This window comes from Piliocolobus tephrosceles, chromosome 11 (genome assembly GCF_002776525.5).
Source record: "Piliocolobus tephrosceles isolate RC106 chromosome 11, ASM277652v3, whole genome shotgun sequence".
Classification (NCBI taxonomy): Eukaryota; Metazoa; Chordata; class Mammalia; order Primates; family Cercopithecidae; genus Piliocolobus; species Piliocolobus tephrosceles.
In genome coordinates, this window is record NC_045444.1 from 94,581,043 (window position 1) to 94,603,553 (window position 22,511).

Here is a 22,511-nt window from a genome sequence, read left to right on the forward strand (position 1 = left end):
TAATAATAAACTAACATTAACATAGAATGAAAGAAACATTCTGCATCTGGAATATTTGCAGGAAACAAGGACCAAGACATTCAGGGCAATTCATGCTTTATGTGTTTTTCAATTTCATATCTGAGAATAACTTTTGGCCAGGCGCGATGGCCCACGCCTGTAACCCCAGCACTTTGAGAGGCCAAGGCGGGCAGATCACAAGGTCAGGAGTTTGAGACCAGCCTGGCCAACATGGTGAAACCCCGTCTCTACTAAAAATACAAAAATTAGCCGGGCACAGTGGCGTGAGCCTGTAATCTCAGCTATTCGGGAGGACGAGGGAGGAGAATTGCTTGATCCTGGGAGGCGAAGGTTGCAGTGAGCTGAGATCTGCCACTGCACTCCAGCCTGGGTGACAGAGCAAGATTCCGTCTCCAAAAACGAATAAAGTTTAAAATTTAATGTTTGCAGTATTATCTTTCAATTATTTGAATTGAAACAATTTGAATCATTTTATTTGGCATTATTTTGTGTTAATGTTCCCTTCTTTTAATATATTCTATTGTCTAACTCAGGTAGAAATTATTTTTATGTGTCATTGAAATGTACTGTAATCTTGTCTCAATATATATGTCCATAATAATAATAAAGCATGTAACCCATTCATTTATTATCACTGTCTGGGGGCATTTCTTGTTTGTTTTGGGGGAGGTTTTATTTGCAGAAAGCCTTGGAAACTTTTTGTATAATCCCATCACAGAAAAATGGTTCGCTATTTACTAGTGTGGTCAGTTGTTGTTTTTAAAAACATACCAAGAAGGCATTATGGAAAAATGTAGAATAACTTATGATTTTGAGGATTGCCAAGAATTCTCAAGAATTCTAATTTTTTGTTCCAGAATCCTGAAGATTAATAACTCTTAGAAATGCTCAAACACTAGAACAGTGCCTGGCATAGAGTACACATCAGCAGATATTTAGAAGAATGGGTATTATTCTGTTTAATAGTCACAGCAATCCTGTGAAGAAGATGCAAATGTTCCCATTTCACGTGTTAGAAATACTTGGATCTCCTTTGAGGTTCCTTCCTATAAGACAACACCTTTAGGAGTCTTCAAAGTTCTATTGTTTACTGAGATGGTCTATGAGGCACATCCTTGAGATTACTAGGCCTGCCCTTAAATTTTTCTAACAAAGCATCTTATTCTGGATTTGACCTTAGGCCCTAGAGATATTTTTCATTTGGGAATCTTTTAATGGGAGAGACCAGGGATAAGCAACAGGTTTATTTTATAATCCAATATTTTTACTTTTCCATTTTTGCTAAGAACTTGAACAATTTTTCTTTTTTTCTTTTTCTTTCTTTTTTTTTTTTTTTGAGAGAGAGTCTCACCCTGTTGCCCAGTCTGGAGTGTAGTGGCAAGATCTCAGTTCACTGCAACCTCTGCCTCCCAGGTTCAAGCGATTCTTCTGCCTCAGCCTCCCAAGTAGCTGGGACTACAGGCGTGCACCACCACACCCTGCTAATTTTTTATATTTTTAGTAGAGACGGGGTTTCACCACATTGGCCAGGCTGGTCTTGAACTTCTGATCTTCTGATCCTCCTGCCTTGGCCTCCCAAAGTGCTGGGATTACAGGCGTGAGCCACCGCACCCAGCCCACAATTTTTCTTTAGATCATCTCTCCTGTCTCGTATTTTGTCATAGGCAACTGAAAAATCCAGCTGGCATCTTCTATTTCTGCTTGGACATCTCTCTAGCCAACCCCACAAGCTGTTAAGCACCCTTTCTGTTTTCCACGTTCCCATAGGCGACAGTGTCCTCACACTTTCTGTCACTACATAAAAAGAGTCCTCTGTTTTCCAGCCTCTATAAATACTTTCCTCAGTCTTTCACACCCTCACCCATAGTCTCCTCCTGGCTTCTTCTGCTTCTCTCTGACACTCTGTCCCAAAGTCAGTGCCACATGGTTTGGGTATTCGTTATGATAGCACCCCACTTCCAAGTACCAAATTCTGCCCAAGTATCTGTTGTTACCGAGCAATACTGTAGTGGCTTGAAACAACCATTTATCATGACTATCTTCAAACAGGGCACAGCAAGGGACGGCTCATTTCTGCTCCAGAATGCCTGGGGCCTCCGCTGCAAGACTGGAATAGTGGGGGGACTAGAACAAGCAGGAGTTGGCTGGGCATCTGTTTCTCTTTCTCTCTCTGTCACTCTGTCCCTCCCCACCCGTTTTTCCACACAGTTTTTTCCTGCAGCTACCTTAGGCTTCCTTATTTGATGGCAGCCTCTGGGTAGTCAGACTCTCACAGGGAAGCTCGGGGCTCCAGTCAATGTCCTCAGAGACAGGAAACGGAAGCTGCCAGTCTCTTAAAGCCAAGCTTGGAAACCAGCACAGCGCCACTCCTCGGATATTCTACTGGTCAAAGCAGTCAGACTCAAGGCGAGGAGACACAGGTCCCCTTTCTCAATGCGAGCAGTGTCAAAGAAGGTGTAGTTGTCTTTCATCTATTATTATTCACCTATTTTACTATGGTTATAATAATATGGTAAAGCTTTGTGATAACAAAGATTATAAAACATTAGTATTACTATTGAGAGGGAGTCTCAGTTTGTTGCCCAGGGTGGAGTGCAGTGGCGTGATCTCAGCTCACTGCAACCTGTTTTGCCCAGGTTCAAATGATTCTCCTGCCTCAGCCTCCCAAGTAGCTGGGATTACAGGCACCTGCCACTGCACCTGGCTAATTATTGTAGTTTTGGTAGAGACGGGGTTTCACCATTTGGCTCGTTTTTGGCTGGTTTTGAATTCCTGACCTCGTGATCCACCCGCCTCGGCCTACCAAAGTGCTGGGATTACAGACGTGAGCCTGTAGTCCCAGCTACTCAGGAGGCTGAGGCAGGAGAATCGTTTGAACCTGGGAAGCAGAGGTTACAGTGAGCCGAGATCGCGCCACTGCACTCTACCCTGGGTGACAGAGTGAGACTTCATCTCAAAAAAAAAAAAAGAGCATTACAAAGTAACTGAAAAAGTTAACTGCAGGACTTAAAAACCATGAAGAAAAATCTGAAAATGGGGAACAGAGCGGTCTCTGTGGAGAGCCTGATGGTGAGACTTAGCTGAGAAGAGATGAGTTTAATTTTATGGAAAGAAAAAATAATAAGGTAAGATAAGGTTTATCTTATTTCCCAAGCCAGGACCCTGAAAGGGTGAGGCAGGTGGCCACAAAGTCAGAGTGAGTAGGAGAGGGTTTTTTTTTTAATTTTAATTTTTAAATGTTTTGTGGGTACATAGTAGGTGTATGTATTTAATGGGTTACATGACATATTTTAATACAGGTATGCAAAGTGTAATAGTCACATCAGGGTAGGTGGGATATCCATCCCCTCAAGCATTTATCTTTTGTGTTACAAACAATCCGATTATACTCTTAGTTATCTTAAAATGTACGATTTCATTATTTTTTCACTATACTCACCCTGTTGTGCTATTAATAACTAGGTCCTATTCATTCTATTTTTGTGTGTGTCCATTAATCATCTCTGTATTAGTCCATTCTCACATTCCTATAAAGAAATACCTGAGGCTGGGTTATTTATTTATTTATTTAGAGATGGAGTCTCGCTCTGTTGTCCAGGCTGGAGTGCAACGGTGCAATCTTGGCTCACTGCAGCCTCTGACTCCTGGTTTCAAGCAATTCTCCTGCCTCAGCCTCCCAAGTAACTGGGATTACAGGTGTGTGCCACCATGCCCACCTAATTTTTGTTCTTCTAGTAGAGACAGGGTTTCACAATGTTGGCCAGGCTGTTCTTGAACTCCTCATCTCAATGACCTGCCCATCTTGGCCTCCCAAAGTGCTGGGATTACAGGCATGAGCCCTGCCAAGACTGGGTAATTCATAAAGAAAAGAGGTTTAATTGCCTCACAGTTCCACAGGCTGTACAGGAAGCATGATGCTGGTATCTGCTCAGCTTCTTGGGGGCCTCAGGGAACTTACAATCGTGGTAAAAGGCAAAGAGGTAGCAGCATGTCACATGGGGCAGGCGCAAGGGAGAGAGCTAGCGGGGAGATGCTACACATTTTTACATAACCAGATCTCATGAGAACTCACTAATTATCATGAGAACAGCACCAAGGGGTGATGCTAAACCATTCACAAGAAATCTGCCCCTGGGATTTAATCACCTCCCTCCAGCCCTCACTTCCAACACTGGGGATTATAATTTCACATGAGATTTGGGCAGGGACACAGATCCAAACTATATCAATCCGCACTTCCCTCCTCACCCGCTACTACCCTTCCTAGCCTCTAGTAACCATCCTACTCTCTATCTTCATGAGTGAAATTGTTTTAATTCTTAGCTCCCACAAATAAGTGAGAATATGTGATGTTTGTCTTTCTGTGCCTGGCTTATTTCACTTAACATGATGACCTCCAGTTCCATCCATGTTGTTGCAAAGGACAGGATCTCATTCTTTTTTATGGCTGAATAGTATTCCACTGTGTATATGTACCAGGAAAGGGTATACTTCAAAGCCAGAGTCTGGTGACCACATAGGGCTTTGGGATCTGGGTTTATTTGCAGTGTTTTCCTTTCATGTGGTACATAAAGCCCCAAAGGTATGAGAACATGAACTATATTTGTGAGCTATGTCAACAGTTCTGAATTCTCATCTTCTAAACCAGAGTCAGCTGGGAGTATGAGGGTTCAGACTGTCAACCTAAACAAGAGAGGGACTCTCTAAAAGTAAACAATATTTCTTTGGGAGTGGAGCTTTGCAGTGGGAATATGCATGCCATAGTAAACTATGTGCATATTCAGGGAGGTTAAAGGAAGACAAAGGTTTTCAAAGGAAAAAATGAGGATTACATAATTGTTTTGAAATAATTATCCTTGGCTACAAAGATCATTAACAAGGGTGACACCAGTCTAAGGTTGAACAGGCAGTTGCTGGGCAGATGTCCTTGCAGAAGTATTTTTAATATAAAGTTGCAATGTTCTGTGTGCAAGGTTGTGGTTTTTGCAGTCTTTTGTGATCATTTTTTGTTATCAAGCATATAAGCACAAGAACCTTCTCTTCATAACGTTCCCTGTCCCTATTTGTCAGGGTTTTGTTTTCTTATAATTGGTCACTCTATTTTGATTCTGACAACTTTCTTTTTCTTTTTTTTTTGAGACGGAGTTTCACTCTTGTCACCCAGGTTGGAGTGCAATAGTGCGATCTCAGCTCACTGCAACCTCTGTCTCCCAGGTTCAAGTAATTCTCCTGCCTCAGCCTCCCAAGTAGCTAGGACTGCAGGCATGTGCCGCCAGGCCCAGCTAATTTTTTCTGTATTTTCAGTAGAGACAGGGTTTCACCATGTTGGCCAGGCTGGTCTTAAACTCCTGACCTCCCGTGATTCACCCGCCTCCGCCTCCCAAAATGCTGAGACTACAGGCATGAGCCACTGCGTCCGGCTAATTCTGACAACTTTCACAAGGCAGAAAGACAAACATCACTTAAGGGAAGTATCTGAAGCAACCTGAAGGTGCATAGCTTGGGTGTTATTTATTTATTTATTTTCTTTGCGTGTGGTTTCTTTCTTTCTTTTTTCTTTTTCTTTTTTTTTTTTTTTGTAGAGATGAGGTTTCGCCATGTTGTCTGGGTTGGTCTGGAATTCCTGGGCTCAAGTAATCTGACTGTCTTGTCCTCCCAAAGTGCTGGGATTACAGGTGTGAGACACTGTGCCCAGCAGGTGTTATTTTAGATCAAGGTTGTGGCTTTCAAATGCAGAAATGGGCAGTAGAGGAATAACACTGTATACTGTCCATTATCTCTGAATACAATCAGATTGATTTGAGATAGCTTAAGATGAGGGGGATGAGGATAGCTTTATATGTCTGTAGACACCAAGAGAGGGAAGGAAGAACAGTGGAAGTCAGCCAACAACGTTTGGAATAGGTATCTTTTTTTTTTTTTTTTAATAAAAGAGATTAAGATTTCTGTAAGAGAAAAACTATTCATGTACAATGGTAAGAAAAAAATGTACAGGATATTAAACAGTTGGTCGAGAGAAACCAGAGACTGAGCTTGAAAATGAAGTGGAGGAAATATTTGAACATGGATGTGAGGTCTGTTTTATTCATGAACTCAGTGTTTCATAATTACATGTGGGCCTGTCAGACGTTGAGAGATGGAGGATGAAGACTTTTATTTTTTGTTTATTTGCTTTTTTGAGACGGAGTCTCATTCTGTCACCTAGGCTGGAGTGCAGTGGCATGACCTTGGTTTACTGCAGCCTCACTTCTCAGGTTCAAGCAATTTTCCTGCCTCAGCCTCCAAAGTAGCTGAGAGTACAGGCATGAGTCATCACGCCCAGCTAATTTTTTGTATTTTTAGTAGAGACGGGGTTTTGCCGTGTTAGGCTGGTCTCGAACTCCTGACCGTAGGTGATCCTCCCGCCTTGGCCTCCCAAAGTGCCAGGATTACAGGTGTGAGCCACTGCACCCAGCCAACATAGAGCTCTTTTAAAAAGCACGGTGTAGATGCTGGATTGTCCATTCAAAAAGGCCACACCCTTTGGGGCGAACACAAGACCAATTGGCATGCCTCTCTTCACTATCTCTTAGGAAATGCTTAGGATGTGTCACAAAGATCTCAAACAATTTGTATTTGCTTAATAACTACTGGCTAAATTATAAGCTTAACCTGCATATACTGCATAGCTGAGTATATTTTAAAGGTGCAAAATAATCTCTGTGATTTTGGAAAAGGCTTTTAAATCATATTTGCCTTCCTTCTGGCCAGCACAAGGTGGAGCTCTTATCCAGACTAAATAAAACCATTTTCTAAATGGAAGAGATGGAAGCTACTTTAAACAGTTGACACTTAGGGATTTTTATCCATTTAGTCTCTGTGTGGCACAAAAGGCTTCCAACTCTTTGCTTAAAAAAAGAAAAAGAAATCATAGAGTCACAAATCAAAAATAAAGGAAGATGTGAGAAGAAGAGTACAAAGAAAAAGGAGATTCATGAATCATGAATGGAAACACTTGTTAATAATAAATTCCACTGATGGTGAATTTAAGCACAGCTGAGTTGTGTAGACCTCATAGTCTCACGGTCTTGTTCCTAAGCAAGGTAAATGTCTCCCTGGTGTTCAGGTGGTTCAGTGGCCTAATCAACAGAAAGTTCAGCTTGGAATGGATCATAACCCCCTTGTCACCATCACTCGGTCTCTGTGGCTATATCTGCTCGGGCCAACTGTCCAGACCACGTTCACTGCCTGACTCTGTCACCAGGCCAGGTCCTGGCCCAGGAAAGAATATTTGCAATCCATAGTTGCTCTGCCTGTGGATGGTGGTTAGTTTGATTTGGAAAGAAGCAGGAAGTGTCATCTTGGTCCTGGATCCAAATCTTGTTTTCCAATAAAGCTTTACCTAAGTCAGTAAAATGTAAATCAGAGGAGAGAAATTATTTGAAAATTGTGTAATTATTTCAGAATTAATGTCTCGGCTGGGCACGATGGCTCATGCCTGTAATCCCAGCACTTTGGGAGGTCAGGACGGGCAGATCACAAGGTCGGGAGTTCGAGACCAGCAGCCTGGCCAACATAGTGAAACCTCGTCTCTACCAAAAATACAAAAAATTAGCCAGGTGTGGTGGCAGGTGCCTGTAGTCCCAGCTACTTGGGAGGCTGAGGCAGGAGAATCGCTTGAACCTGGGAGGCGGAGGTTGCGGTGAGCCGAGATTGTGCCATTGCACTCCAGCCTGGGCGACAAGAGTGAAACTCCGTCTCAAAACAACAACAACAAAAAAACAAAAAAAAAGAATTAATGTCTCAGTGGGGTTCAGGCATCAGCATTTTTAGAAAGCTCCAAGGGTGGCTGAATGTGGCGGTTCATGCCTGTAATCCCAGCAATTTGGGAGGCCAAGGCAGGGGGATCCCTTGAGGCCAAAAGTTCAAGAACAGCCTGAGCAACATAGGGAGATGCCCACCTCTCCAAAAAAAAATTTTAAGTCGGATGTGGTGATGCAACCTGTAAGCCCAGCTACTCGGGGGGCTGAAGCAGGAGGATCACTTGAGCCCAGGAGTTCAAGGCTGCTGTGAGCCGTGATTGCACCACTGCACTCCAGCCTGGGCAATAGGGTAAAAAACCTGTCTCTAAAAAAAAATAATAATAATAAAATAAATAAAATAAAATGCAGATTCCGAGGCAACAGGGTAAAAAAACCTGTCTCTAAAAAATAAAATAAAATAAAATAAAATAAAATAAATAAAATAAAATGCAGATTCTGAGGCAGCAGGTCTGGAGTGAGGCCTGAGATTCTGCATTTCTGACAAGCTCCCAGGGCATGGTGCTGCTGGTTTTCAGACCACACTTTGAGAGGAAAGGCTTTTACTCAATGGGCCCCAAATGTTCCACATCATAACCCTTCCCAGGGAGCTGGTTAAGCCTCACAGATGCACAGGGCGCTCTGTGGAGGTTGCTGATTCAGGAGGTCTGGGAGTCTGGTTAAAAGTAACTTGCCCCGCAAGGATCACTAGTAAGTGGAGCTGGGTCCCGGCGTTCTGGCCCCAGAGGCTGTGCTCTCAGCTGCTGCCTCACAGGCCCTTTCCACTGATACATGCAAGAAAATCCACATGATTCCCAGCATGATTTTTGCTGAGCCCTTCCAAGGAGGCTGAAAGGAACAGAGGACACATCACTGCATGGAACACACAGGAAATATTTTATTAGTTTCCAGATGGAGCAAAGGATAGAGTAAAAACATTTCAGTAGAGCTCCACAGCTCTCCTCAGGGAGGCCACTCTGGCATCTGCGGCCCCCCAGTCCTGGCACCGCCTGTAGTCCCCGGGCCTCAGCAGGTACTGCCGCCCCCGGTAGTTGGGCAGCTCGTAGAGGACCCAGGAGCCCTCCAGCACGTTGAAGGAGTGGATCTCACTGAGGTGGAAGCGGTCTTGAAGGGAGGGGCAGTCCTCAGTGATCTCCACCATCTGGCCCCTACAATCCTCTCGCTCATGGATCCTGATCCTGTGGGAACTGGCCTGGGGGTTCAGCAAACAGTAGAAGAGGGAACGTCAGAAAAACCTGACTTCCTGGGGAATGATTTAAAAAAATTTTTTTCTCGGCCGGGCGCGGTGGCTCCCGCTGCGGGCGGATCATGTCAAGAAAGCGAGACCATCCTGGCTAACATGGTGAAACCCCGTCTCTACTAAAAATACAAAAACAAAATTAGCCAGGCATGACGGCGGGCGCCTGTAGTCCCAGCTACTCGGGAGGCTGAGGCGGGAGAATGGCGTGAACCCGGGAGGTGGAGCTTACAGTGAGCTGAGATCCGGCCACTGCACTCCAGCCTGGGCGACAGAGTGAGACTCGTCTCAAAAAAAAAAAAAAAAAAAAAAAAAAAATCCTGTATCAAAAGTGACCCAGCTAAAAGAAAGACACTGCCAACGCCAGGGCTGCTGTGTATAGTTGGGTAGGTTGTGCACTGTGAAACTCAAGAGGGCACCATTCCCCCTTCATTTGGTATGAATGGTGCTCCCTAGAGTTTTCTGGTACAATCTACATGAATAGACATGCTGGTCCTGCTCAGGACCACTTTTAAATATTTTATGTATTTATTTTGGTCTCTCCTTCATAAATTTGTGATGGTTTGGGGCTCTTGTTGGATGACACATAAAATAATAAGATTTGTTTTTTGTTTTTCTTTTTTTGAGACGGAGTCTCACTCTGTCACCCAGGCTGGAGTGCAGTGGCGCCATCTCGGCTCACTGCAAGCTCCGCCTCCTGGGTTCACGCCATTCTCCTGACTCAGCCTCCCCAGTAGCTGGGACTACAGGCGCCCACCACCTCGCCCGCGAATTTTTTGTAGTTTTAGTAGAGATGGGGTTTCACCTTGTTAGCCAGGATGTTCTCAATCTCCTGACCTCGTGATCCGCCCACCTCGACCTCCCAAAGTGCTGGGATTACAGGCATTATAGAATGAGACCATCACTTCTCCTGTGGTCCTTCCCAGCTTTTCCCCATCTCCCCTTTTCCCTAGTTTATAAGACAGGAGAAGGGGGAGAAAGCAAAAAGTTGGAAAAAAACAAAAGTAAGATAAATAGCCAGACAACCTTGGCACCACCACCTGGCCCTAGGAGTTAAACAAAGTAATAATAATAACATCAACCCCTGGCCTAAACTACTTGTGTTATCTGTAAATTCCAGACACTGCGTGAAAAAAGCATTGTAAAACTTTCTGTTCTGTTAGCTGATGCATGTAGTCCCCAGTCACGTTTCCCACTCTTGCTCGATTTATCACGACCCTTTCACGTGGACCCCTTAAAGTTGTAAGTCTTTAAAAAGGCCAAGTATTTCTTTCTCGGGGAGCTCGGTTCTTAAGACGCCAGTCTGCCTACACTCCTCTTTCTTTAATCCGGTGTCTGAGGCATTTTGTCTGCGGCTTGTCCTGCTACAGCATGAGCCACGGCGCCTGGCAAATAATAAGATTTTGAAACAAAAAGGCAAATGTATTCCTGGCAAAAGATATTATTTTGAATCTCAATAGCATTAGGAGAAGCTAGAGGGAGAGAAGGTTGAATTGCTTTTACCCAAATGAGGCTCAGATTGGTGGCAATACAGGAAGAAAGTCCAGCCTAAGCAATCCTTCATCCATGCCTTTCTGCTTTAAGCCCTGCTCCTCAAACATGCTGAAAAGCAAGAGCCCTCACAAAGGGAACTAGGTTTCAGTTCTTACCTCCAACATGTGCTCTTACAAATCAGTTTTAAGTAATACCCAAAAATGGAAGTTCAAGATCATGAAGGAGCAGCTGGGCATGGTGGTTCATGCCTGTAATCCCATCACTTTGGAAGGCCAAGGTGGGAGGATTGCTTGAGCCCAGGAGTTCAAGACCAGCATGGACAACACAATGAGACGCTATCTCTACCAAAAAAAAAAAAAAAAAAAAAGAGGTGGGAAAATCACTTGAGCTCAGGAGTTTGAGGTTGCAGTGAACTATGATCACACCACTCAAGCCAGTCTGGGTGACAGAGAGAAACCTTTTCTAAAAAGAAGATCTTTTTCTTTTTCTTTTTTTTTTTTGAGACGAAGTCACACTGTGTCACCCAGGCTGGAGTGCAGTGGCACAATCTTGGCTGACTGCAACCTCTACCTCCCAGGTTCAAGCAATTCTCCTGCCTCAGCCTCCCAAGTAGCTGGGACTACAGGCACCCACCACCACACCCGGCTAATTTTTTATTTTTAGTAGAGATGAGGTTTAACCATGTTGGCCAGGCTGGTCTTGAACTCCTGACCTCAGGTGATCTGCCCACCTGAGCCTTCCAAAGTGCTGGGATTACAGGTGTGAGCCACCGCGCCTGACCATGTCTCTTGTTTTGAGCACTTGTTCTTCCTTCATTTGTTTGTTCCTTCCCATTGCCTCAATGCTTTTCTTCCTCCACATTAAAATATTCTTTAGGGGCAGAGCACAATGGCTTATGCCTGTAACCCCAGCACTTTGGGAGGCCGAGGCGGGTGGATCACCTGAGGTCAGGAGTTCAAGACCAGCTTGACCATTATGGTGAAACCTCGTCTCTACTAAAAATACAAAAATTAGCCAGGTGTGGTGGCGTGTGCCTGTAATCCCAGCTACTCTGGAGGCCAAGACAGGAGAATTGCCTGAACTCGGGAGGCAGAGGTTGCAGTGAGCCGAGATCATGTCACTGTACTCCAACCTAGGCAACAGAGCGAGATTCCATCTCAAAAAAAAAAAGAAAAAAAAATCTTTTTTGTTTGGAGCTCAGATTCTGGATCCCCATCTGAGCCTTCTAATGACATTTCTTCTGTCTCTGTTAAGAGCTGATCAGGAATGTTATTTCGCTCTCAAATCTGGCTTTGAGACTCTCTCTCTCTCTCTCTCTCTCTCTCTCTATATATATATATATTTTTTTTCTTTAGGGAAGATTCTCATAAGCAATTCTTTTTGAGGTTTAAGTGACTGCTAGTAAAGTGGATCTTACAGTCTGTAATTAGAAGAGTTGGAACTTGAAATTAGAAATCTAAGTTTTTGGGCTCCTAATGCCAGACTGGGTCCCTATCAAGCTATTAAACCCTGTGAGGGGATTTCAGACTTCACAAAAATGGTTCATTTTCCCAGGACTCTGTCACAGTCAACTTTAGGGAATCCCTAACTGTGAAATTCCAGTCTGCTGGGGCTTCATTTGGGTAACGGGGGCCCTGCAGGAGCTATTGGAATCTCATTGTTGGTTACTGGTTTGCCCAATCAGAAGGCAGGACTTGACAGGCCCCTGATGTTTATAATAATAGTTAATACTTGGGGGTGGGTATTGACCTGTGCCAGGTGCCCTCCTTTTACCCTCTTTGGAACCCTAGAAAGGACCTACTCTTATCAGTCCTGTTTACAGACGAGGTAAGAAATAGCCACCTAGCCTATGGGCACCTAAGAGCAAGGAATTAATCTGTTGCTCTTCCATCACCTGTGGCATAGACGCTCTGAGCGAATGCCACGCACAACTTATTCCCAGTAGAGGTGAGTTTGACTTTAGCAAAATAAAATACGAGGTCCAGTTAAAAGCACTGCATCACATACTTCTTCAATGGGAGGAAACCTTACAGATGTTAATAAAGGAAAAGAGAATATAGTTAGAGCTAGGAAAAAGAAGGCTGCCATCCCATCCCATTGCCTGTCCTGTGAATCATCCATGTGGATAATTGATGAGACTCGAGGGCACTGAAGGGACCCGGTGGGACTGCACTCACGTGGGGGATGAGGCGGCAGGAGCGGACCGAGTCGCTGAGGCCCATCCACTGCTGGTGGTCGGCATAGTCGCCGCGGCGCAGGAAGTATTGGAGGCCCGAGTAGTTGGGCAGCTCATAGAGCATCCAGCAGCCGCCGTCCACGCGCACCGAGTTGCAGCGGCTCAAGTAGGGCTGCAGGTTGGGGTGGTCGCTGCTGCATTCGTAGTGGCGGCCCTGGAAGCCCCGGTCCTCGTAGAGGGTGATCTGCAAGGCAAGGCGAGGCAAGGCAAGGGCTCACAGGCCTGCCCCTGCCCCAGTCTCCGGCCCCCGTCTCCGGCCCCCGACATGCAGGAAGCTCCCGGGGCCCGGGGCGCGGGCTGGGCTCACCTTCCCCATGGCTGGCTGGACGCACGGCGGGGCTGAGCGGGTGGGGCGGCGGCGCGGCGGGGCTATATAGCAGGAGGGCTGCTGCGTTGGCAAGAACCGCACAAAAGGGGCCCGCGGAGAGGAGCAAGGGCATTTTTTTCTCTCTCTCTGTTCTATATAATGACTGTGGGGTTGGGGGTGGGAGGTTTATTGTATGTTTTCTCTTAGACTCTCTAAAGCTTTCGAATTGATGATCTGGTTAAAACTGTCAGTGCCTTTTGGGCCTCTACATAAAGCCTATTTGGAAATTGGAATTGAGCAAGTGCTTAAGAGTTAATAATTATAATTAAATGTTTTATTTACCTTTTAAAAGTTCAGTTTGAGCAACAACGCTGAATAGTGACCAAGTCTAAGGTCGAAATGGACTACAGCATGAGGCGTTTAGATTACAGAGTTTCCTTGGTGTGAAATGTGAAACGTGAGGATGATCTTGCCTTCTCCTCGGGGTGTTTACAGTAGGATGTGATTCTCCTTTAAGAGAACCTCTCTATGATCCTACCTGCTGATAAGCAGGGTATCAGATAACTAATGCAGGAGGTTGGATGCCAGGGGTTGGGCCTGAGGAAGCCCTGTTTAGGCACCTGGCCTCCGCTCTGATCGCTGGAGCCTGGGTGGAAGCAGGAAAGTCCTGAGCTTCAGCACCGTGCCTGCCTCAGCACAGACAATGAAACCCTCAACTTTGGGATTCGTGAAGCGACCCTTTGGCAGTTATTACACTGGTAACTTTCTATTTAACATCTTTGCTAACCAAAGGCTAAGCTTAGTTGGTTCTAGCTGCTGACAAATGCAAGTTAACATGCAAATATAACACGTTGAAAATCCTACAATCTTGCAAAGATTCTGCCTTCTTCACCCTGGGGCAAAACTCTCGTGGCTCTCTAGTTAAGGCTCTGACTCCAGGGACTGGGGTCTTCCTTTTGCCGAGATCCGGCGCCTCCTGGTGTTCCACTCTCTTTAGAGCAGGGTTTCTCAACCGCAGCCAGCACTTTTTTGACATTTGGGGCCAAAAATTATCTGCTGGGTGGGGAGGCTGTCCTGTGCATTGCAGGACATTGAGCAGCATCCTGGCCTCTACCAGCTGGGTACTGGTAGCATTACTGTCCTGTTGTGACAAGCAGAACTGTCTGCAGACATTACCAAAGGTTCCCGGGGAAGCAAATCCACCCGCCATCCCCCCCACTGAGAACCACTGATTTAGAATAACTTTGGTGTACCCAGTCTCACTCCTTAGTTTGGATTCTTGCTACCTAAGTCTAATACTAAAAAATAGCTTTCTCTGGACAAATTTTATGTGATCTACGTAAGTTTAATAAGCCTCATTTACATGTTTCTCTTTTAAAAATTATAACTTTTGTGGAAAATTTAGAAACTATAAAGCAGTAGAAAGGAGAAAAGATTTTAAGCCATAGTCTTGTATAAAAAGTATAAAAAGTAGCACTGTTGATGTATATTTAAAAACTCCTAATTCTCACACTTGTGATCTAATATTTCCATCTCTAGGAATTTGTCCAAAACAAAGAATTAAAGATGCATACAAAGATTATGAACAGTGATATTTTATCAGAATGGTGTTTATAATATAGAAAATTAGACACAAATAAAATGACCAGAATAGGGCATTGATTAAATAAATCATGGAACACTTGTTAGATAGATGCTATGCAGCTACCAAAAATCATGTTGTCAAAGAATTTATTTAAGGGTATGGAAAATGCTTACCATATGTCAAGTTAAAAAAAAAACAAGTATATTATACTCTGAAAATTACAAAATATTGAAAGAAATTAAAGAAGCCATAAATAAGTGGAAACACATCCTATGTTAATGGATTGGAAGACAATATTGTTAATATGTCAGTACTACTCAAAGCAATCTACAGATTTAGTGCAATCCCTATCACATCTCAGTGATTTCCTTACGCAAAAAGAGAAAAATCTATCCTAAAATTCATTTGGAATCTCAAGGGACCCCAAATCAACAAATTAGTCTTGCAAAAATCAAAGTTGGAAGTTCCTTATTCCTTATTCTTAGTAAGGAATGCTGACACATGGCACATATGGATGAACCTTGAAAACATGTGAAGGGAAATAAATCAGACACAGAAAAATGAATATTGTATGATTCCATTTATTTGAGGTACCTAGAATAGTCAGATTCATAAAGACAGGAAGTGGAATGGTGGTTACCAGGGATTGGAGGAGGTAGGATTGCGGAGTTACTGTTTAATGAATACAGAGTTTCCCTCAAAACTAAAAGTCTTTTAGCACAGGTACCACCCCTAGAATTTCTGGTAAACCAGCACCAGCCTGAAGATCACATTCTCATCAAAGGGTGAAAAAAAAGGAAACTCGAATCAGCCGAGGGTCCTTCCTTCTCAGTGCAAACCACTGAGACTGCTGTTCATACAGCGAAAAAAGGATGGATTCATCACAACTGAGTCAAGAAAGCGCCATCCCCTTCAGAGTTGTGGGCCATAGTCCCAGGGGAAAACCCTACCAAACTGAAGCTAAGAAAAATTTAACTCTTTCTTCTATTCTATTACTCTTTCTTCTTTCCTCGCTCTGTTACTGACCATCTAGTTATTAACATAACCGTCAATTTTGCCTCAAACTATTGCATTTAATGCTTGCCTTGTTATGCCCTGTGGGGACTTGCCAAGTCAAAGACAGCTCTCTACTTCAGAAAAGTACCTCTGTCCTTCCTGACTATGCTCAGATTGGCCTTTAGTAAATTAGGGCCATTTAAATCCGGGAAATTTCGATAAAGATTCCAGTGTAGACCAGGAGTCTTGCCCCGTAATGTAGAGCTTTTACGTCGTAGTTGGTTCAACGTTCTGTGGACCACTAAAGAGCAAGGATGGACTGCCCCAACTGGTTTTTGTAATTTCCTAAAATTATACATTCATTTTACTAGAGGATCATGGACGTTAAAGACTTAAAACAAACGTTGGCAATTAAGACAGGATACCAAGATGCAAATACCTGGTTGGAATGGATCAAATATTCCATCTGCACGTTAAACAAAAGCAATTGTTGTGCTTGTGCACATGGCAGGCCAGAGGCCCAGATTATCCCCTTTCCACTAAGGTGGTCCCCCAGTCAACCAGGTGTGGGCTGCATGGTAGCTCTTTTCCAGGATTCTGCAGCCTGGAGTAATAAGTTGTGCCAAACTGTCTCTGCTATATCCCAAAGTTCGGCACCCTGAGGGTCAGCCCCTAAGGGCCACCCAGCTTCTGTCTCCCAACACTAAGTTCACTTCGTGTCTCTCACGACAAGGAGGAAACTTAGCGTTCCTTGGAGACCTGAAGTGATGCAGTGAGCTTAAGAATTTTCAAGAACTTATCAATCAGTCAGCCCTTGTTCATCCCCGAGCAGATGTGTGGTGGTATTGTGGTGGGCCTTTACTGGACACTCTGACAAATAACTGGAGTGGCATTTGTACTTTAGTCCAGTTGGCTCTCCCTTTCACCCTGACATTTCATCTACCAGAGGGAGGAAAAAATAAGACATTGTAAAGTGAGAGAAGCCTCTTATAGGTCTTTCGACTCTCACATCTATTTAGACACAATTGAAGTCCCACAGGAATACCAGATCAATTTAAAGCTTAAAATAAAATAGCTGCAGGATTTGAGTCATTATTTTGGTGAGTGACAGTTAATAAAAATGTAGATTGGATAAACCACATTTATTACAGCCAACAGCAACGAACTTTTCATGAGTTAAAAGAAAAAACTCATGTCGGCCCCAGCCCTGGGGCTACCTGACCTGAAAAAACCCTTTACACTCTATGTGACAGAAAGAGGAATATGGCAGTTGGAGTTTTAACCCAGACTGTGGGGCCCTGGCCAAGGCCAGTGGCCTATCTCTCAAAGCAACTAGGCGGGGTTTCCAAAGGCTAGCCCCCATGTCTAAGGACCTTGGCAGCAATGGCCTTGTTAGCACAAGAAGCAGATAAACTAACTCTTTGGCAAAACCTGAATATAAAGGCCCCTCCATGCTGTGGTAACTTTGATGAATACCAAAGGACATCATTGGCTAACAAATGATAGATAACTAAGTACCAAAGCTTCCTATGTGAAAATTCCCGCATAACCATTGAAGTTTGTAACACCCTAAACCCTGCCACCTTGCTCCTGGTATCAGAGAGCCCAGTTGGACATAACTGTGTAGAGGTGTTAGACTCAGTTTATTCTAGTGGGCCCAACCTCAGAGACCATTCTTGAACATCGGTAGACTGGGAGCTATACATGGAGGGGAGCAGCTTCACCAACCCCTGCAAAGTGACTCTGAAGAAGATGACGAGCCCTGCTCCAGTCACGCCCGGAAGCTGACTGGTCCACACATGGCCTGAGCATGGGAAAACTCATCGCGGGACTCATTTTCCTTAAAATTTGGACTAATGCAGTAAGGACTTCAACTGACTTTCCTCAGACTGATGACTGTTTCCAGTGTATACATGAAGTCACTGAGGTAGGACAAAAAGTTGCTACAGTCCTATTATTTTATGGTTATTATAAGTATACCGGGACTCTAAAAAGAACTTGTTTGTATAATGCTATTCTATACAAGGTGTGTAGCCCAGGAAATGACCAACCTGATGTGTATTATGACCCATCTGAGCCTCCCATGACCACAGTTTTTGAAATAAGATTAAGGACTGAGGACTGGTGGGGGCTCATAAACAATATGAGTAAAGTGTTAGCCAAAACAGGAAAAAAAGGGGTGCCCAAACAAGTCACCTTGAAATTTGATGCCTGTGCTGTCATTAACAGTAATAAGTTAGAAACAGGATGTGGTTCTCTTAATTAGAAAAGAGGTTATATGGCAGAAAATAAGTACATTCATCATGAATTAGGGCTGTATAGAAATAAATGTGGATATTGGTCTTGTGTCATGTAGGCTACTTGGATAAAAAATGAAAAAAATCCTGTCCACCTTCGGAAAGTGAAAAGCCCTTCCTGTACCAGTGTCCAGTGTAACCCCTTGGAACTAGCAATAACCAACCCCCTTGATCCTCCCTGGAAAAAAAGGGGAGCATGTAACCCTAGGAATTGATGGGGCTGGACTGGATCCTCGAGTAAATATTGTGGTTTGAGGAGAAGTTTATAAATGCTCTCCTGAGCCAGTATTTCAAAACTTCTATGATGAACTAAATGTGCCAGTACCAGAAATTTCAGGAAAAACAAAAAATCTGTTTTTGCAATTAGCCAAGCATGTAGCCCAGTCTCTTAATGTCACTTCATGTTATGTATGTGGAGGAACTATAATGGGAGATCAATGGCCATGGGAATCCCCAGAATTAGTACCTACAGACCCAGTTCCTGATGAATTCCTGGCTCAAAAGAATCACCCTGATAACTTCTGGGTTCTAAAAGCCTCAATCATTAGACAATACCGTACAGCAAGAGTGGGGAAGGACTTCACCCTTCCCGTGGGACGACACAGCTGCCTTGGGCAAAAAACTGTATAATAGTACTACTAATACAGCCACCTAGTGGCGTTCAAACCACACTAAGAAAAATCCATTTAGTAAATTCCCAAATTTGCAAACCGTGTGGACCCACCCGGAGTCCCACCAGGACTGGACAGCCCCCAGTGGATTATACTGGATATGTGGGCATAGGCCTTACACCAAATTACTCAACCAGTGGGCAGGTAGTCATGTTATTGGCACTATTAAACCATCTTTCTTCCTACTGCTCATAGACAGGCGAACTCCTGGGCTTCCCTGTCTATGCTTCCTGCGAAAAGAGAAGCATAACTATAAAAAATTGGAAAGATGATAAATAGCCCCCTGAGAGAATCATACATATTATGGGCCTGCTACTTGGGCACAGGACAGCTTGTGGGGATACAGGAACCCCATTTACATACTCAACTGAATCATACGATTACAAGCTATCTTAGAAATAATCATTAATAAGACTGGCAGAGCCTTGACTGTTCTGGCCCGGCAAGAAACTCCAATGAGAAATGCTAACTATCAAAATAGATTGGCTCTTGACTACTTGCTGGCAGCTAAAGGAGGGATCTGTGGGAAATTTAACCTTACTAATTGCTGTCTACACATAGATGATCAAGGGAAAGTTGTTGAAGACCTAGTTAGAAATATGACAAAACTGGCACATGTGCCTGTGCAAGTATGGCATGGATTTGATCCTATGGCCATGTTTGAAAAATGGTTCCCAGCACTAGGAGGATTTAAAACTTTTATAATAGGAGTTATAATAGTATAGGAACCTGCTACTGCTCCCTTGTTTGTTACCTGTACTTCTTTTTTTTTTTTTTTTTTTTTTTTTTTGAGACAGAGTCTTGCTCTGTCGCCCAGACTGGAGTGCAGTACAGTGGCCCAATCTCAGCTCACTGCAAGCTCCGCCTCCCAGGTTTACTCCATTCTCCTGCCTCAGCCTCCCCAGTAGCTGGGACTACAGGCGCCCGCCATCTCGCCCGGCTAGTTTTTTGTATTTTTTAGTAGAGACGGGGTTTCACCGTGTTAGCCAGGGTGGTCTCGATCTCCTGACCTCATGATCCGCCCGTCTCGGCCTCCCAAAGTGCTGGGATTACAGGCTTGAGCCACTGAGCCCGGCCAACCTGTACTTCTTCAAATGATAAAAAGCTTCATCACTACCTTAGTTCACCAAAATGCTTCAGCACAAGCGTACTATATGAATCACTATTGATCTGTCTTGCAAGAAGACATGGGTAATGAAAATAAAAGTGAGAATTCCCACTAATGAGTTAGGTTCTCAAAGTGGGGGAATAAGGGAGGAGACCACCCCTCATATTGTCTTATGCCCAATTTCTGCCCCCAAAGAAAGAAGAAGTAAAAACTAAAAGGCAGAAATGAAATCCACAGTTAGACAACCCCACACCACGCCCTGGGCCTGGTTAAAGATCGACCCCTGACCTAACTGGTTATGTTATCTATAGATTCCAGACATTGTATGGAAAAACACTGTGAAAATCCCTGTCCTGTTCTGTTCCATTCTGATTACTGGTACATGCAGCCCTCAGTCCCATACCCCCTGCTTGCTCAATCGATCATGACCCTCTCATGCGGACCCCCTTAGAGTTGTAAGCCCTTAAAAGGGACAAGAATTGCTCGCTCGGGGAGCTCGGTTTTCGGAGATGTGAGTCTTGCTGAAACTCCTAGCCGAATAAAGCTATTCCTTCTTTAACTCGGTGTCTGAGGGGTTTTGTCTGTGGCTTGTCCTGCTACAGTTTTATTATAATAAATATTGAGTGAGTAGTTTGTGCATAACACTTTTTTTTCATGTTTAGGAATTGTTTATTAGGATAGATTCCTAGAAGTAGGCTCAAAAGTTGGTTCATATTTCTCCCTCTGCTGTTCTTGTGACGTTCAACTCCTCATTATCACAAAGGACTGAAGAAGTGTAAATGTTTGCCAATAGTTGGTACCATCTGAATTGCCTCCCAAGACAGGGTGAATTCCATGGATTATAAAGGTGTTAAAGAGTGTCTAAAACAAAGTTTACTTTAAATTTCTTATAGTCAGCCGGGCACAGTGGCTCACTCCTGTAATCCCAGCACTTTGGGAAGCCGAGGCAGGTAGATCACTTGAGGTCAGGAGTTTGAGACCAGACTGGTCAACATGGTGAAGCCTCATCTCTAACTAAAAATACAAAAATTAGCCAGGCATGGTGGCGTATACCTGTTATTCCAGCTACTGGGGAGGCTGAGGCAGGAGAATCACTTGAACCCAGGAGACAGAGGTTGTAGTGAGCCGAGATTGCACCACTGCATTCCCTACCTGTTGTCCTCTCCAGTTAAAAAAAAAAAAAAAAAATTCCAGCTGGTCGTGGTGGCTCACACCTGTAATCCCAGCACTTTGGGAGGCCGTGGTGGGCAGATCACAAGCTCAGCAGATGGAGACAATCCTGGCTAGTGAAACCCTGTCTCTACTAAAACTACAAAATAAAAGTAGCTGGGCATGGTGGGGGGCACCTGTAGTCCCAGCTACTCGGGAGGCTGAGGCAGGAGAATGGCATAAACCCGGGAGGCGGAGCTTGCAGTGAGCTGAGATCGCACCTCTGCACTCCAGCCTGGGCGACAGAGCAAGACCCTGTCTCAAAAAAAAACAAAAAAAAAAACCAAAAACAAAAAAAAACCTTACAGTTCTCTTCCTTTATAAAGAGAAATAAAAGAATATTGAATATAACTGACATCTTAAACAATTTTTTTTTTTTCTATTTGTACCCTTCCTTCCTTGGACTTCATCCCTCTTTCTCCCTTTATTCAGTTCATTCTGATTTCCCTATAACACCAAAGCTCACACTCTAGAATCAGATAATATTTTAAGGTTCTCTTCAATCCTGGGAATTTGTGCTCTGGACACAATTGTGCTATAGGTGAAGACTGCTCTTGTGTTTCTTCACTCACCCTTTCTTGTATATTGCCCCAGTTGCAGCTAATAGAGATCCTATGGTTACCAGGGATACCAGCTTTAGGATGATGCAGCTGCTAAATACTGCGGGAGTCAAACAAAACCTGGGGCCTTGATGATGTTGTTGAGCTGCTGAATCAACCATCCCTAAACCCTGTGCTCCGAAGACTTCCTGTCATGTGAGCTAGTAGATTTCCATCTTGCTTATCTATTTGATATGAAGTTGCTGCTACTTTCAGTCTAAAGCATTAAGTCAGATCCATTTCTGGCTGTGGGATTAGGGTGAATTTTAATCTGGTTAAAGGTTGAGTAACTCACCAGGGAGAAGGGTCACAAGAGAAATCCTGGTGAGGAAGAGATGTAAGTAACGGCAAGGAGATGTGAAAGTGTTTGGTGTGCTTGAAGTACTCAGGTGAGATGGGAAGGAAGGACAGCTGAGGTCAGGAAATGGGAGATGAGGTAGATAGGCTGGGGATCACGTTCTCAGGAATTCCAATATTTTCCTATGGTAAGTGAAGGAACATCAAAGGTTTTTAATCAGGGAAATGACATGATCAGATTAGCCTCTAAGCACTTACATAGTGACTCCTCCTTTCTAAAATTCTAATGAGAGTACAAATAAGACAGAATAAGAGGTAGGAAAAGAACCAATATAAGTGAATATATTGTAGGACAGCCTTATACATAGTATACTAACACACATATACATATTGATGAGGTTATATAAATATATTTAACTTTGTGTGTGTGTGTGTGTGTGCCCGTGTGTATTCAGAGAATGTAGCTTTGGATTACCCAATTTTATTTTTATTTATTTATTTTTTTTGAGATGGAGTCTCACTCTGTCACCCAGGCTGGAGTGCAGTGGTGCGATCTCGGCTCATTGCAAGCTCCACCTCCCGGGTTCACGCCTTTCTCCTGCCTCAGCCTCCCGGGTAGGTGGGACTACAGGCGCCCGCCACCACACCTGGCTAA

General features: G+C 43.9%; 1 protein-coding gene and 1 long non-coding RNA gene across 2 annotated transcripts in view; one reads left to right on the top strand and one right to left on the bottom strand.

The window, feature by feature from the left end:
- Window positions 1-8,739: 8,739 nt before the first annotated feature.
- Window positions 8,740-13,103, bottom strand: LOC111547783 (gamma-crystallin D-like). Its single transcript, XM_023219871.1, has 3 exons — window positions 13,095-13,103; window positions 12,729-12,971; window positions 8,740-9,012 (listed from the first exon to the last, which is right to left on the bottom strand). Exons 1-3 carry the CDS (start codon window positions 13,101-13,103, stop codon window positions 8,740-8,742), a joined length of 525 nt encoding a protein of 174 aa, XP_023075639.1.
- An 8,519-nt stretch (window positions 13,104-21,622) lies between these two features.
- Window positions 21,623-22,511, top strand: part of LOC111547857 — a 42,612-nt gene continuing 41,723 nt past the window's right edge. The window contains exon 1 of the long non-coding RNA XR_002733254.1: window positions 21,623-21,715. This is a non-coding gene — a long non-coding RNA (uncharacterized LOC111547857). The remainder of the gene's footprint in view (window positions 21,716-22,511) is intronic.